This window comes from Watersipora subatra, chromosome 3 (assembly GCF_963576615.1).
Source record: "Watersipora subatra chromosome 3, tzWatSuba1.1, whole genome shotgun sequence".
NCBI classification, from domain to species: Eukaryota; Metazoa; Bryozoa; class Gymnolaemata; order Cheilostomatida; family Watersiporidae; genus Watersipora; species Watersipora subatra.
This window is the reverse complement of record NC_088710.1, coordinates 36,192,989-36,211,322: the sequence shown is the minus strand read 5'-3', so window position 1 is coordinate 36,211,322 and position 18,334 is coordinate 36,192,989. Positions and strand designations below refer to the sequence as shown.

At 37.2% G+C, this 18,334-nt stretch overlaps 1 protein-coding gene across 1 annotated transcript; it reads right to left on the bottom strand.

Annotated features, from left to right (window-relative positions):
- Positions 1 to 1,442: 1,442 nt before the first annotated feature.
- LOC137391063 (P2X purinoceptor 4-like) lies at positions 1,443 to 13,188 on the bottom strand. The gene is made up of 3 exons (XM_068077408.1): positions 12,404 to 13,188; positions 11,914 to 12,009; positions 1,443 to 1,957 (listed from the first exon to the last, which is right to left on the bottom strand). The coding sequence occupies exons 1-3, from the start codon at positions 13,176 to 13,178 to the stop codon at positions 1,653 to 1,655; spliced, it is 1,176 nt and encodes a 391-aa protein (XP_067933509.1). The 5' UTR covers positions 13,179 to 13,188; the 3' UTR covers positions 1,443 to 1,652.
- Between the last annotated feature and the right edge of the window lie 5,146 nt (positions 13,189 to 18,334).

Here is an 18,334-nt window from a genome sequence, read left to right as displayed (position 1 = left end):
ATATGTATTAATATAGAATATAATGCAACATAATGCAACAACATAAACCCTATAATACAATTCAATGCAATTCAATACAACATAATAGAATTATTATAATACGATACATCAGAATATGATGTAATAACACAATAATACAGTATAAGTTCTGCATGACACAATATAATAATGTAAAACTAATTAAATCATCAGTTAAATAATAATCATACAGTTGCATGAAGGTACTACACTTTGTGTTAAAATTGGTTTGACATTTCAAAGAGCAATACAGTCTCCGATTTTGTAAATAGGCAAGGTAAGTCTTAAAAGAGATGAGCAGAAGCATTCTATATAACAAATAGACCAATATTACGGGTGTAATCAAACAAAATATACAATAGTTATTCTATTTATGAAGCCCAATAATATAAGGAGCAAATAATGTTATGTAGGGCTGGCGTCTTAACCTAAAAAGTTAAACAAATTGAATTAAGCCATTGAGTGTATGAAACACCGAGTGTCTAAAGACACAGCAACAATACCTATGACATAATTATAGGTATTGTTGCTCTTGTTGTTTATTGTATAGTTTATAACCAACCGATATGTAAAATATGCTGTAACAGGAAACGCCAACAAACAATACTCAAGCAAGCAGCTGTTTTGGAAAATGCATGGTAAGGTGAAAGAAACTCAGGACTTTCAATGAAGCAATGCATCTAATCTTTGATTGATGAATCGTTTGATTATTTATTGAAGTAGGAAGTAAGTGAGCTTGCTATCATCTCACCTTAGTTTCTTCAGGGTTTTGAGATTCGAACAACTTGAGAAACTCTGTTATTTTGACTCACTAGCAAACCTCATCAAGCATTCAGTGTGGTATTTGCATAAGACAAACAGTGCGAGTTGCTACGATGACTTTAATTGGTTTGCTATGTACCTCTTTGACTGTTCGTAGATGGTGCTCCAAATCTCATAAAAACTTTAGATTATCGGCTTTTTTCCGCTATTAGAATGTAAAACTTAATTATAATGAATTATGTAATCCATAATAGCTAGCTGTGGTAATCACTGTTAATAGTAATAATGCAATAACTGTGTTTTTTTACTGTTACTACCAATGTTGACGGCAGTTTCAGACAGGGCGATAGCGGCAACAGACTAAGGGCCTATATATGTTATCGGTGGAAGCTAATACATTCTGTATTAAAAAGGCATAGATTTATGTTTACGGAGCTGATTGGCTAATTGCGGAAAGAAAATCTTATTTATGTATTTCTACTCATCTTTTAATGGCAAATAATCACTGCTTGACAACAATATTTATGATATGTTAAATAAGGTATGGGATGCTCTATTCTATTTGTTAAGCCAAAAACCTGTCATACCCCGTTGTTGTGCCTCCTTGGCAAAAAATGACACAAAAATGCCCTGTGGCCCCAGACTAGAGAACGTAGTGCACATAAAGAGACACATTTATATTCACATATTCATATCTATAAATAAACTTTGATCATCTGAAAAAAAGAGTATGTAATTTCATGACATTAGAAAAATAGAAGAATCATCTAGCGGCTATAACGATAATAGATAACAATCAATAGAATTTGACAGACATCGCTGCCGAAAGGTCACGCAGTAGTTACAAAGAAGAGAGGTGAACCGGGGTGAACCTAGTCCAATTCTCCATAGTTGTCAGAATTTACTTCTTCATATTTGTGTGCCTTGTAGGTCAACCTATACTTGTGCAAATAGAGCACAAATACATCGCAGATGATGGTGGCAATGGACAGCAATGCTAAACCGCTGCCGAGATTGGTGAGAGTGGGAATGATGTTGAAAGCTGCCGCTTTGGCATCAACAGCAATAATAAATAGAATACCATATGCTTTGATCTGCTGCCGGTATTCAATTCCATTAGTAAAATAGTTGTGACTGTATCTATAGTTGTAACCTTTAGCGATTAGGCTATCTTCTCCTGTAAAAAAGGGAAAGAAACTGTGCAGTCTGTTCTCCGAATGCTCAAACTAAACAAATATAAGGATGTAGGTTTGAACAGGCTTTTACGGAAGCTCAGCGAGCGAGTAAAAGACATAAAGAATTGTCTGCCTCTTTTTAATGTTATTAGAATGAAGGAGAAAACAATCCTTAATTTTATGGTTTATAACCAATAACTGACAGAGTTTCCTCACATTCTTGTGACCAGCTTACTGAACTGCTATCTGAATTTCCTACAAAGCGTTCATGAAGTATTCAACAAGCCAAAAATTCCCTAATCATTATGCAAATCCTTCTTTTGACAACTTTTCGTTTCTTAAAGAAACTTCTAGTTTCTTTAGTTCACATCAGCTCCTCATTCATCATTACAAATTGCTATTGCAGTTGTAATCTCTGCAGCATTTATACCAATCCAGTTCCCCTTTATATACGGCAGTTATATAAGTGGTCGAATAAAATGAAACAATTTTATACATTCAGTAATAAAGTGATAGACTTCAAAAAGACTTGTGTGGTAAGCATATATAAATATATATATTTATATATACTTAATATATATAATACATATATTATATATATATTAAATATATAATATATTATATAATTAATATATAAATCTCAATGTTTGTTTGTCCGTCTGTGCTTTTGTCTGTCCAGATATAGCGATAAATTTTAACTATTTCGCTACAGTAAGCCGATATATCGGCTTTCGTGGTAATTCAAGTACAGACCGTAAGCCGATATATCGGCTTTTCAATATGGTTTCACTTTTCTTTTAATTACGAAGCTTATACAATAGCTAGACCAATAAAATTTTGTCTCCAGTGAAACAACCTTGTTGCCAATCACTTGCTATCAATAGAAATTTTTTTGGCTAAATATTTTCAACAATTTGCGGTGATAAAAGTACCAACCGTGAAACGATGTATCGGCTTATCAATAGGGTTTCACTTTTCTTTTCATTACGAAGCCTACACATTAGCTAGACCAATCAAAACTTGTCTCCAGTAAGTCAACCTTGTTGCCAATCACCTAAAAGAAAACTTTTTGGTTCACCGATTCCATTTCTAATTATTTTTCAAAACGGCAAAATTAGATCGTTATCGTCATGGCAAGGAAAAACACATCGCGTTCAATCAACGCAAATAAAATGTTGGATATTATACGAGAGTGGAATTCACTTTGTAATTATCTTGTAGAAAATTTTTGTTTTGAATAAGATGCATTTTTCAATAAAACGATATCTGTTTTTATTCTTGAGATATTGCTTAAATACTAGCGGTATATCGGCTTTTCAACAAATTCGTTTTATTAATTCGGGCAGAATATTCATTTAGAGTTGAGGAATGAGAAATCCGTGCGCGCTGGATTACACCTCACAACCTCCAGTTCTGCAGACATCTATTTATCCAATACACTACACTGTCCAACTTTTACACCATGGAATAAATTTGGCCCATGCTTGAAATAAATGCCAATCTTTCATGGCTTCACGTTAAACACTGCAGCTAGCTTTACGTGTAAAGCCATACCAGGAGATAAATCCGTGAAGCCTTACCAGAAAAAAGCTTGCCGATAAGTAAAGAAAAATGCTTAAACTCAAATAGCCAACAAGACTATTGCAATCAGTATAGATCTGTAGTAGGCACTGGAGCCTGTATGGTATGAATTACACAGAAATAAACACAGTAAACATAAATAGCACAGGTCACAGAAATAAACAAACACCTTGATTTAAAAGTTAGAATGGTAAATGTTGATGTTAAATATGTTGAATAAAAGTAAATTTTCTGTACAAAAAGCCTGACTGGAGAGAGAGAGAATGCAGAGGCAAATCCTACTTAAAGGTTGACTTGCAACAAAATTCACATTACAGTTATTTGATATCAAAAGATTCACCATGTCTTACTCTGTTGTGTTGTAGGTGCAAAATATGTGGAAATGTGATTACAAGCTCTTAAAAGCTAAAAAACGAACAGTTAATCGCAGCTATCACGAGACCGCCGTAGTTTGGATTCTCTTTCCAAAACGGCTCAAATGTGACGTAGTTGCGGTAGATGGTTTCTGTTTACACTTTCATGCAACCGTAGTCGTCGAAACATTTCCACAAACATACTTCACGCATTCAATAAAACCATGTCTATTGTTCTTTCGTGTCTGTTTTATCGTCATTGTAATGCTGTCACTTTTAGTACTGATATCTTATAACTTACCGTAAAAATTTGTTTAACTTTTTAACCTTAGCTCGAAGGAGTACATATCATTGTCTGATAAACATGACGAGCCTGTCGGTCACCTGTGATAATCGAAAAGTGCTGCAGAAATTATTTGTGAAGTATTGGGTCACATGATCAGATTACGACTTGACGATTAGGCCAAGCCAAAACAAAACTGTAAAGCAGCGAGTATCTATATTTGATACGGGGTCTTCGGTAAAACCCGAAGTGTTTGTCATAAACTAGTGCTACGATAAGTTTATATTGAGCTTTTTATAGGCCTTTCAATTCGTGTGAGAACATCACGTGACAAGACAATAACCAAACTGTCATGAATACTTCAGAGAAATAAACAGATTCCAATCTACGGCGGCTTTTCGTTTTTGAGCTTTTAAGAGCTTGTAATCACTTTTCCACATATTTGGCATCTACAACACAACAGAGTAAGACATGGTGAATCTTTTGATACCAAATAACTGTAATGAGAATTTTGTTGCAAGTCAACCTTCAAGTTACTCAAATTTATTGTGTAATTATTTTAGTACTCGTATTGGGTAATAGTTTTATTACTAAGCGTTCAGCTACATGTAGTATATATAGATGAACATATGTTGCAAATGTGAAATCGAAAAAACAATATAGCAAAAGCTATGGAATCGTAAGAGCCTCCGTAGACTTATAGTTAGATGATTAGATAACATACATGCGGTTGCAATCTTTGTGAGTTCAAATCTAGCGCGATGCGGGCTTGTCATTCGAAGATTTTACTAGCTATAGCTGGACACACTGATTCACAGAATAACAAACACTGAGACTGATATATATATATATATATATATATAGATGTATGTATATATACATACATAATTATATAAGTATATATATAACTATGTATGCATAATTATATATATATATATATACACATAGTTGATGGGAACGCACATCTTTGACATTCATTTACAACGATATGCTTATTTTTTCTAAACAGCAAAGTTTATTCTGCAAAGTAAAAATAATAACAAATATTTTACAAGTCTACAATAAAACAAAACAACAAAACATTTTTTCTCTAAAAACAGTACTACTGGTTCATCATCTATCAGTATCCAGTGGTCAAGGTTAGGATAAAAGAGAACTTTGGACAATACTCCAACTCGTGACATACAGATATGGTAGATCGACGTTGTAACACCTGCACCAATTGATCGCCTTTAAAGGTTGACTTGCAACAAAATTCACATTACAGTTATTTGGTATCATTCACCATGTCTTAGTCTGCTGTGTTGTAGTTGCGAAATATGTGGATATGTGATTACAAGCTCTTAAAAGCTCAAAAACAAACAGGTAATCGCAGCCATCACGAAAACGCCGTAGGTTGGAATCCCTTTCCAAAACGGTTCAAATGGGACGTAGTTGAACACATTGGCTTCCGTTTACACTTTCATGCAACCTCATTCGTTGAAATATTTTTACAAATGTACTTCACGCATTCAATAAAACCATGTCTATTGTCCTTACGCGTCTATTCCATCATCATTGTAATGCTGTCACTTTTAGCACTGATATCTTATAACCTACCGTAAAAATACGTTTAATTGTTTAACCTTAGCTCGAAGAAGTACATATCATCCTCTGATAAACATGATGAGCCTTTTGGTCACCTGTGATAGTCGAAAATGCTGCAGAAACTGTTCGCGCTATTTGGTAGGAAGTATGGGTCACATGATCAGATTGTGACTAGATGATTCTAAAGACCAAATTGAAGCAAAATTGTAAAGATGTATCTATATTTGATACGGGTTTTCCGGTAGAACCCGAAGTGTTTGTCATAAACTAGTGCTATGAAATGTTTTATATTGAGCCTTTTATTGGCCTTTCATTTCATGTGATAACACCATGTGTCAAAACAATACCTGTGTGGAGTTGAGTACGTCGTCGTAATAAAGGGATTCCAAGCTACGGCGTTTTCGTGATGGCTGCGATTAACTGTTCGTTTTTTAGCTTTTAAGAGATTGTAATTACATTTCAACACATTTTTCACCTACAACACAACAGAGTAAAACATGGTGAATCTTTTGATACCAAATAACTGTAATGTGAATTTTGTTGCAAGTCAACCTTCAAGTATTTATGAACAACTGCGCAGCTACCTATTCTCTGTTTTGTCGACACATCTGACAATCTATCATGACGAACTAGAATGTCATGGAGGCTGTACATGTATATATAATAGATATAACGCTAAACACACATCAATTTTGCTTTTGCAAGTGCGGCAAGATAGATTAATATTCGAATCGAATTTAAAAACATGCCCAACTTGACACTACATTATATGGAATTTTTTACGTAGTACAAAGCAAAAACTTCACATAAATTGTTTACGGTATCTGGAATTTACGTTATAGGAGGTATACGTTATAGGAGCATCTACTGTATATATATCCACCTATATATATATATATATATATATTGAGACAAATCCCAAAAATGATTTCCCGTTTTTGGGACGATTCTCAGAAACTATCGACCAATAACGTGCTTGCCCACCACCTGGAAACTGCTCTCAGGAATAGTTGCAGACAAACTGGAAGAGCACATGAGTCACTATATGACCAGTGCTCAGAAAGGAATTGGGCGCAACACCCGAGGAGCCAAACATCAGTTACTGGTGGATCGAACGGTCTGTCAAGAAAGCAGGAGAAGGCAAACCAATCTTGCCATGGCTTGGATTGACTACAAAAAGGCCTATGACTCAATTCCCCATAGTTGGATACTTGAGTGCTTCAGTATGTACAATGTTCACCCTGATCTTGTGGCATTCATCAAGCTGTCAATGACCAAATGGAAGACGGAACTGGAGGCTAATGGCAATAAGCTAGAGAGTGTAAAAATTAAACGAGGCATCTATCAAGGAGACTCCTTATCACCGCTGCTCTTCTGCATATGCCTAAGCCCTCTAAGCAATATGCTGGAGAAGACTCAATATGGGTACCAGTTTAAGAGTGGCACTAAGATAAACCCCCTCTTCTACATGGATGACATCAAGCTGTATGCTAACAAAGAAAGGGACATTGATTCGCTAATACACCTCACTCAGGTATACAGCAAGGACATCGGAATGACCTTCGGTATTGAGAAATGTGGATGGCTAATTCTTAAGAAAGACCATTCTATGCTCACAGATGGCCTAAGAATGCCAAATGGTACCATCAAAGATATAGAAGAAGGGTACAAGTACTTGGGGATTATGCAAAGCAACACCAACCACGAAGCCGAGGTATGTCACAAAGCCATTACCGAATACAAGAAACGCCTTCGGCAGGTCCTGCGGAGCCAGCTCAATGCCAAGAACCAAGTCATGGCAATAAATACCTACGCACTGCCAGTAATAAGATATCCAGCAAGAATAATAAAGTGGACTGAGGAAGCCATCAAAGAAACAGATATAGCAACTCGTAAACTGCTGACCATGCATGGAGCACTCCACCCAAAATCTGATACTACTAGATTGTATCTCGATAGGAAAGATGTCGGTAGGGGACTCAAAAGTGTACAGCAGACAGTGAAAGAGGAAGAGCAAAGCATCAAAGCCTATGCAGCCTCCATGGCCACTTCAGATAAGTTGCTAGCTGAATTTCAATCGGCTGCTCTCACAATGGACCTTCGCCCTGATGATGAGGAAATTGACTGGCACACGGAACCTCTTCATGGTGCTTACCACCGACAAATATCTAAGGTTGGCGATCTTCACTAGACATATATGTGGCTGAACAAAAGAAACCTAACAGCCAATACAGAGTCGCTAATCATGGCAGCCCATGAGCAAGTGCTCCCAACAAGGCAACTCCAAACGAAAATCTATCACACTAGAGACGATCCTAGATGCAGACTGCAAAGATGCACCTGAGATGCACCTGCATCATCAGTGGATGCAAGCATCTAGCAGGAAACGCATACACTGAGCGGCATAATCATGTTGCAGTTGTTGTGTATAGAAATCTATGTGATGAATATGGCCTTAATAAACCACAACACTGGTGGGAAGCTCCTGGTAAGGTCAATGAAAATGACCGCGCTAAGATCCTCTGGGACTTCTACATCCGGACTGACAAGCATATTCTAGCAAACCAACCGGATATAGTGGTGGTGGACAAGGAGAATAAGAGGGCTACTATAATAGATATAGCAGTACCCAATGACTACAATATAACCAGCAAAGAAAAAGAAAAGGTAGAGAAATATCTCCCTCTTGGAGAAGAGATTGAAAATGCTGGGATGTAAGAACAACTGTAATCCCAGTAGTCATTGGGGCACTGGGCACAATAACACCGGCGCATAAAATGTGGCTTGCCCAAATACTAACAGCAATCAACTCAGGTGAGTTGCAGAAAAGTGTGCTATTGGGAATAGCTAAGATCTTGGGGCCAGTGCTCAAACTCCCAGGTCTCTGGTAGGAGACCCGAGCTAGAGCAGAAATTACCACCCATACGGGTTAACCGGGGTGAGGAAATTTTTTTTATATATACAGTGAAACATGGATAACTCGCCCTCGGATATAGCGAACACATGGTTAACTCGACTGGATTTGCTTGGTCCGTTCTCACGCAATGATAAATGGCTCTATATAACTCGAATTCAACACTGTTATAACGAACTGTTTTTTGCCCAACGGCTACCGAAACGGTTGCTATCGCTTTAGAAAATCACTTTATTCCAAGCCATAGAGGTAAACCTCAACTTTTCGTAATTCATAAGCGTTGTTATTACCTCCATTGGCAAAATATTTTTGTTAACGACTGTTCTAAAGGTTTGGTGAAATTTTATTTATACTGCTATACGATGAATAGAACGGGCTAGCCGGGTCACGGGCGCAAGGATTTTCGCCACGCACATACAAAACAAAAACAGCATGTTGTTTTTGTTTTGTATTTGCGTGGCGAAAATCCTTGAGTGCGTGACCCGGCTAGCCCGTGATGAATAGTTTTCCGACGTTGATTCCGTGTTGAATTAACGTCGGAATGTTGAATGTTTAAAACGTCTTAAAAATTGTTGAAATCAAACATATACTTTGTCTTAGCTAAAAAAAACTATTCATCGTTTGACCTAAACACAAAATACGTGTGTACATTCAATAAGTATCCATTCAAAAAGCGTGAGTAATATACAATGTACCGTAAAACCTCATAAAACTTTTAATTGAACTGCCTCGGAGTGTTGCTCTTAACGAATCTTAGGTAAAGTAAGGTAATCTTTCCATAAACTTCAAGAAAGATCGGCAAAATTGATCGTGGGTAAAACGCTCAAAAGAAAAAGATGTCTTTTCTTTGAGCATTTCAGCAACGATCAAGTTTTGCCAATGTCAATCTAAAAACGTCCTGGCAATAACATCACCTCAAACAACAAACCAATCTCAAGTGATAGAAAAATCTCTATACTTTTTGATAAAAACGTTTTAAACTTTACATTAGAAGCATTTAATTTGAAACAAGCCATTTGTGCTTTTGATTTATATTATAGTTTGTATATGTTCATGTATCTACTAATAAATAAGTAAATACATGGACTTGTGACAGTGCTCTGATAACTTGAACACTCTGATAATTCGAACACTTTTGCTCGGTCCCTTGAAGTTTGAGTTATCCGAGTTTCACTGTATATTCATAAGATTTTGTGTAAGCTCATCTTTAATATCTGGATTACCTATTCCCTGGCATGCTGATGGCATCGAGGTAAACTTGTTTTTGGAAAGATTAATTTGGTATTTTGTTGAGACTAGCACATCTGTCTCAAAGAAGCTACTATGTATCCTGCGAATTAATGGGTCTTAGTGATCTCAATAACAAACTGAGGGATTTGGTTTCGCCTGCGGTGCGACAATCTATCAGTTACGAGGACTCGAGGCCTCACCTGCAGCCACACTTTGGAAAGACGAGAAACACGAGGCTAGAGCATACATAGTTTTGTTCCATTGCACATCCGAGCAGTGAGTTACTGGCAGATTTCCAGATTCGTGTCAAAGAGCTAGATACCATGGCTTTGGAGATTAGCTTAAGCAAAACTTGTTGGAACAATTCGCTTCAAGAATTACCATCCAGTTTTAAATCAAGTAAAATTACTACTTTTCGAAGCTATGGAGATTGCAGAAGATAGCTGCTAGATGACAATTCTCATGCTCAAGCTGTGACTACTTCTGATGTTGTTAATCGGGTTTCCCATGAAGGAGCTGCATCAGGTAACTATAACAGTTTGGTGACTGATAAAGCTAAGAAAGGACAAGGTATCAATGAAAGCAATTACTTGCTTTTAATGTTCAAAGGCAGGTCATTTGGTTAGCAACCCTTTTTGTTCTGCATGAGGTAAATCATGTAACCATTGCTGCAGCATGAAGGAGCATTTTGTTGAGCAAAGTTCCATCGCATGGTGAAAACAAGTACAGAATCTTTAGCATTCTCTCATCTATTAGTTCTCTCAAAAGTGCAATAGCATTTTCCTCTCGTATCTATACAGAGACTAACTCTTTCGTCCATATAGTGATCAGCTCTCTCATCTATACAGTCTTACATGTATGTTCTTTCATCTATGCAGAGACTTCAACTCTCTCATCCAGACAGAGGCTTCAGTTCTCTCATCTATACAGTGACTTCAGCTCTCTTATCTATACAGTGCCTTCAGCTCTCTCATCTATACAGTGACTTCATCTCTCTCATCTATACAATGACTTCAGCTCTCTCATCTATACAGTGACTTCAGCTCCCTCTCTCTCTCTCATCCAGACAGAGACTTTAGCTCTCTCATCTATACAGAGACTTAAGCTCTCTCTCTCTCATCTATACAGTGACTTCAGCTCTCTCATCTATACAGTGACTTCAGCTCTCTCATCTACACAGAGACTTAAGCTATCTCTCTCATCTATACAGTGACTTCAGCTCTCTCTCTCATCTATACAGTGACTTCAGCTCTCTCATCTATACAGTGACTTCAGCTCTCTCTCTCCCTCTCCCTCTCTCTCATCTATACAGTGGCTTCAGCTCTCTCATCTATACAGTGACTTTAGCTCTCCCTCTCTCCCTCCCCCTCTCTCTCACACACACATCTAATACAGTGACTTTAGATCTCTCATCTATACAGAAACTTTAGCTTTCTCTTCATACAAGGACTTCAATCCTCTAGGTAAACTCTAGGCTTTCATTGATTTCGCTTACCATCACATACATGTAGTTGCAAGTATAATAGTTGACGTGGATGCCAGTCTGGTTCTATTCTGTGTACATGGCCCAACCACCTCACACTTTTTCAATACTTAAGGATGTCAGCCATTGGTGATAGGCCTGCCCGTTTTAAGATTGCCAAGATTTTGACACTATCCTTACATTAACGTCACTGACTGAGAATTTCATAGAACAATTCAAGCTGGAATGAATCATGGAACATAAAAAAACTATTTAAACAGATTTTACAAAATGCTGACAAAATTGTATTTTTATGCTGCTTTTACGCAGATAGAACTTTTATATGTTATAAATGTTGAATATAGTAAATATGCTTGAGGCTATACAACAGTAACATGTAGCGGTAAGTGTGTTAACACCTGAATGAGACACAATGGCTGGTGACATCTAAAGATTTCAGGAACAGATACTGAAAATCACTATGATGTTAGACGCACTGTTTCACAAAAATAAAGTTACAGCTTGAAGGCAGCAAAGGCTAGACTCACCCTTGTCAAGTCTATCAAAGTTGTAGATAGGTTTGCAATCTTTTGGATCATAGTTGAAGTTACAGTCCCAAGATATCCTCACAGATATCACTCCACCTACCAGAGTAACATTCAATGGTTGTTAACATATATTATACCAAGCTGACTGTTAATAATTTTAATTGGTTTGTCACAACTTAATTTTTAGCAAAACTATATTCAAAATTTTGTGCATCACTGTTGTTCAATAGGCATACAACTACTTTGAGTTTGAATGCTAATATGGCATACTTTTTATAAATTTAAGAATAAACCACCAACAGGTTCTCAAAGACATGATAAAATTGGATAATGGATTATTTGCGAGCACTGAGTGAAAAAGAACATTTTACTAATGGCAAAGCTAGACAAGCATAAGATGTGTGGGGCGTATGCCAACAAATTATACAGCTTGGATATGGCTCGATGGGCTATACAGATAGTAGATAATTGTTCCAAAGTCAAAACTCACCTATATAGGCAATGTCTTCGTACTTTAAACTTCCAGGCGCTTTTAAATGAGCTTCATCTACTATGTATCCTAATGTAAATACTGGGCAAAAAGGGTCTGCGTCAGCGTGGTATCTACAGTTCTGTAAATAGCTAGCATTGGTTGATTCCAATATGTTACTTCTTCTTTTGTTGTAGAACGGAAAAAACACATTGTTTTTAATTAGTACAGTGAAGTTATACGTTCCATTGAGCACGGCATATGTTGAAGAAAGACTATCATCTTCGATAGGACACCAAGCGTGAACGATGCAGGTTCCTGTAGGAGCACAGGTACCATTGTTAACACCGTGACCTAGTAAATAGGCTTTACCAACCGGACAATCAGTATTTGAGGTACAATTGGCGCCTACGACGTCGGACATTTCTGGACACTCTCCAGGAGTTTGGTGATTGGTAACTATTGCATTAGTTGTCACAAAAAATGCATTGTTCTCTTCCGCAGGAACTACAATATCGGTTGTATCCCATACTCGGTTTACTATTTTGGAATTGTTGAAGTCTGCGTAGGTGACACCCTTCACTTTCGTTGTTGTTCCTGAAACCCCGATGTCTTCGAATTGATATCCTTGTTTGTAAATAAAAACCCAGCCAATAATGTAGCCAATTATCAACAATTGCACTACTCTATTAAATATACCAATGCTTTTAGAATGAATATGAACTTGCTTGGGTGTGTCGTATTCTAAAACCGTAGCAACTAGTGTCTGTGTACGAGTGCAACATGAACTTGCCATTTTCACGCCCAGTCACGTGGTGTGAAAACTGCAGTTCGATTGTCTTTTGCTAACAGGTTGCTATACGTACAGTTTGGCGACGCCATAGAGTTACTTTTTCCTAAAGTAATAACACGCCGCCATATTTTTATATTACTCAGAAAGCGTGGCGGCCATCTTTTTTTTTGAGTGTTCTGGACAAATTACTCAATACAAATACGTATATATGCATTGATGTCTTCATATGATTGTCACTAAATTTTCAAGTAAAAGCCTTGCTAAAAATGAAGACCTCTGAAGAAATATAGACTTAGGCCTTTTATTAGTTAGCACATGTATCAAGGGGAGTGACCTACAAGCCAAACACTGCCAATGTACAATAGTGCAAACAACTGCCACTGAATTTGAATGCTTTACTATAACTAGTTCAGACAGTTGTTACTACAAAATTAATTCATACATTACAACTATATTTCCATTCTATACTACTACTACTTCTACCTTTGCTTTGTTTATTCTATGACTGTGATCATCACATTAACAGTATGCCAAATGATAGTGTTTGTGCAGCCTTTGGCTGCTCCAATTCTAGTAGCAAGGCACCAGACAGAAAATTCCATGGGTGAGTTGTAGTAGTTTAGTTTTGTTAAGTTATTCATTCATTTCTTCTGGTATATTTTTTATTCACATTAGCTGTACTACCTGGCGTTGCCCGCGTAATAAAAAGTCTTTGGACAGAAAATGTATTTTTATATAACATACCATATACAACATTTACCATTCTAACTTTTAAACTTCATATCCTGAGAAAATATTTTTAAGCAGTTCAAATGAATTAAGAGGAAAAAGAAAACAACTGTAAAGGTTTTCAAGCTTTTTCAAACAACTACAACTTTTAAATTTCATATCATGAAAGAGGTTTTTTGTTGAAATAAATTAGGAAGAATAATAAAACTGTAAATGTGTTTAAATGTAAATGTGAAATAATTAGCAAATAATGGCTAAATGTAATCTGTTTAGTTATGATTACAATGAAAAATTATTTAATAAATAAGGTAATAAAAAAGTCTATTTTATTTTTATATAATTATAACTTAGTATAATTAAGTATAATCTATTTTTATTTAACATATAACAACATTTGCCACTCTAACATTCAAACTTTTTGCTTGCTTACATCAAGCAAGGATGTCCGCTAACTAGCGGACATCCTTGCTTCAAGCTAGTCTATGTATTTGATTGATATGTATTGAAATGTAATATTACATGCAAGGGCTGTTTGTGGACTGCGGTGTCAATGAATCACTCTAATCACCATACAATGTCAATACTTTCAGTAGATGGCAGTTGATTAGCTTCCCATCACACCAATGTAATACAACCCCAGTATGACTATCTATCTTATCTATGAGTAACTGATTGCATTAACTCACTTACTTAACACTATCTATTCAGTACCTTTGCAAGTCATGTAGGTATTGAATTGCTTTAAATAATAAGCATATATTAGAGTAGTAAACTATAATCATCATTTCTTTAATATGAGCAATAATTACTATTTTAACTGTGGAAATTCATGATCATTGTTCAACCATTCTCATGGCTGATGTTATTGATCTAGTCGATCACTACAATTAACAAGCACAAAAAACGGGCGTGGCCTACACGCTCCTCGTTGTCACCGGAAACACTCATGTTGTTGAAGGCCCTGTTATCACTCTAGGGGAAGATAACTCTATGGTTGACATTTTCAGTTAGAAAGGCAATAATTTCGGACAGAAACTCGACAAGGCGGACAAAAGTGTGACAATTCTATGGAGCCCCGTGTTCCATGTTCTCAAACCGAGTTGTTGAACTTGGGTTGCTGTTCAAAGAACTCGGGCTGGGTTTTTGATGAACTCGAGATGTGTTACGCAAAGCTAACCCAGGTTTGTAAATAAAGAAACAAAGTGAGTAATCGGGGAGTCTCATTTACAGAACCGCATTGGCGCATATTAGATATAATTTAATAATTAATTAATAATAATAATTTAAATGTACATATACATATTTAAATTATATATATTAGCGATATTTGCGCATTTTGCGCATATTTATTTATATAAATACTAGCTGCATTACCCGTCTACGGGAACAGATCCATGTACAGCAAGAGGTTTATTGAGAGTTGTCTTTGTTACATTCGTTATATTTCATAACCTTAGTTCTTAGTTCTATATTACTACATCACAGCTTTATTATTATTAATTAGCGTTTCATGGATCACGTTCTACAACAGCCTCGTTTCGAGAGGATGCGAGAAAAGACCGCCATTGCTTCAGGATACCGTTTGTGACTGAAGATAGAATATGATAGACATTTATTAATAATAGACTATAATAGTTGTCCCATAGGCTGGCCAGCCCTTTTCATATATTTTCTACTTCATGCTGATCTAACATGCTACATCTGATAGCTCTTATAATGACCATCAATTGAAGGTACAACATACATCATAAGAACACCAAGCTACAGGTAATAGCCTAGTGTTATATTAAATACCCTAATTTAACAGAATACAATATGGTGTCAGAGGACTCACCTGCTGCCCGACTATTATAGTTTGTCGACATTTTCACATCTGAAAGTTGTTTGATTTGAGTCTGCTCGTGACGCAGTGGTGCAATACTTTCTTGCATAGATGAAGGGCCTGAGGCCTCCAGGCGAGTTGTCTTTCGAAGGCAATGTGTCAGATAATTGGAGAAGATGGAGAGGGGGTTTTGAGAACTACCTTCGCGCTATTGACCTGGTGTTAGCTTCTTTGGGAGACGATGGAGCAGTTCCACTGGAAAATGCAGCAATTATGAGGTGACAATTGGCTATTTTTTTGCACGCTGCTGATGATGAGGCATACGAGATATACACTCAGCTTGAGTTTGAGCATGATGCTGATCGGGATGATTTGGGTATTGTTCTTGGGTTGTTTGAGGACTATTGCAATCCTAGAAGAAACATACTCTATGAATGGTTTGTTCTCTAGTCTATTAATCAAGGAGAAGGGGAGCCTATAGATAACTTTGTTAAACGGCTAAAAATCCAAGCGGCCCAGTGTGATTTTGGGGAGCTGCGCAACAGAATGTTGCTCTGTAGAGTTGTTTTTGGCATTACCTCACCTAAACTCAAAGATCGAATGCTTAGGGACAATAATATGACTCTAGAAAGAGCTATAAATGACATTAGAGCTGCTGAAATTACTCAGACTCAGCTTGCCTAGATCTCAGATGGCTGCAAAGCCGTGGTGACAATCAACCAGTCAGAAAGGGTCTCCCAAAGTAAATCTGGTCCAAAGCAAATCTCTAAATGTAAATACTGAGGGTATGACCATGCACGAGAGAAATGCCCTGCTTATGGTCAAACCTGTAAAAAATGTGGTAGATAAAACCACTTTGCATGGTCTTGTCAGTCCAAAGGCATGAAGACTGTGGCTAGTTCAAGCACTCTTGATGAAGAAGCTGTTTTGGCACATATGGATACTCTACTTGTAGGCACTGTTGACAGCTCAACCTCTCAAGACACCAAACCATGGAATGTGTCCTTGAACTTGCAACATGGGAATTGTACCTCTCCTGTTAGTTTCAAAGTTGACACTGGTGCAGAAGCCAATATTATAGATTTGAACACAGTCAAAGCTTGGAAAGCTCATGTGAAGCCATTGAATGTGAAGTTGATTGGCTATGGTAACACAAGGATAGCCAACGATGGATAGGTAAGCCTAACAGGGAATCATGGTTCTCAGCAACATCGGTTACAGTTTGAGGTGGTTGACGTATGGAGCCTTACAGTACCCTGGGTTTAGAACCCGAGTTAATAAACCAAGTTATATTTACAAATGCGAGTTTGTAAAAATTAAGTGCAATATATTGGTATTACGGTAGCATAATCGTAGATCTGGTTATATCAACGATGATACACCGACAGCCACCCATTAGCTAATAGAAATTAAACTATGTATGTATGTATTGTAAAATTAGAACTTATGGCGGATTAGAGTGTCCCGGGTTTGCAAACCGAATTGATAAACCGAGTTATATTTACAAACTCGAGTTTTTAAATATAACTCGGTTTATGCAAACCTGGGGCACTCTGATCTGCCATATTGACAGGCGTTTTCCACCTATACTTGGTCTTGAGTCATGTGTTCAGCTCAAAATGGTTTGCAGAATGGACCCGGTGAGTAGTAGTAGTTCTATACTAGATGCGTTTCCTTCGGTGTTTGAAGAAATTGGCTGTTTTGACGGTGAACACAAGATTCAGCTAGACCCCTCAGTAGCTCCTTCTGTACATGCTGTTAGACGCATACCTATAAGTGTAATGGACAAGGTTAAAGAACAACTTGATGTTCTGGAGAAAGCCAATATAGTAGCCAAGGTAGACAAACCCACCGATTGGGTGAATGGCATGGTGGTCATGGAAAAAAAATCGTGACATACGTATATGTCTGGACCCAAAAAACCTCAACAAGGTTGTTAAACACAAACATCACCACATGCCAACTCTGAATGATATAGCTCACAAATTCAAAGGGTAAGAAACTCTTCTTCATTGTTGATATGAGACATGGCTACATGAGACATGGCTACTGGCATGTTTATTTGGAGACTCAGAGCAGCTATCTTACCACCTTCAATACTCTCTTTGGGAGATACAGATTTCTTCGACTTCCTTTTGATCTACACTGAGCTGCAGAAGTGTTTGAGAAACGCTTGGAGCAAGTTTTTGGTGATCATGATGTTTCTATTTATTTTGATGATCTTATAGTAGCTGGGAAGGACCAAGCAGAGCACGATGAAAATCTAAAAAAGCTTCTAGAAAGAGCCACGCAAGCAAATGTGAAGTTCAACAAGGAAAAAACACAGCTAAACAAATCAGAAGTAACCTACCTTGGACATATTGTCTCTAGCACAGGCCTGAGACCTGACCCTGCAAAGATTGAAGCAATTGAAAACATGCCTGAACCTATTGATGAAGCTGGAGTACAACGGCTACTTAGAATTCTGGATTTCTTGCGAGGTTATTTGCCCAGGATGTCCACTCTTACTCAGTCTCTCAGAGAACTGTTAAAGAATGATGTACTGTGGTCTTGGGGTCCTGAGCAAAGCCAAGTTTTCACTGCCACCAAACAACTACTGACCCAGGCA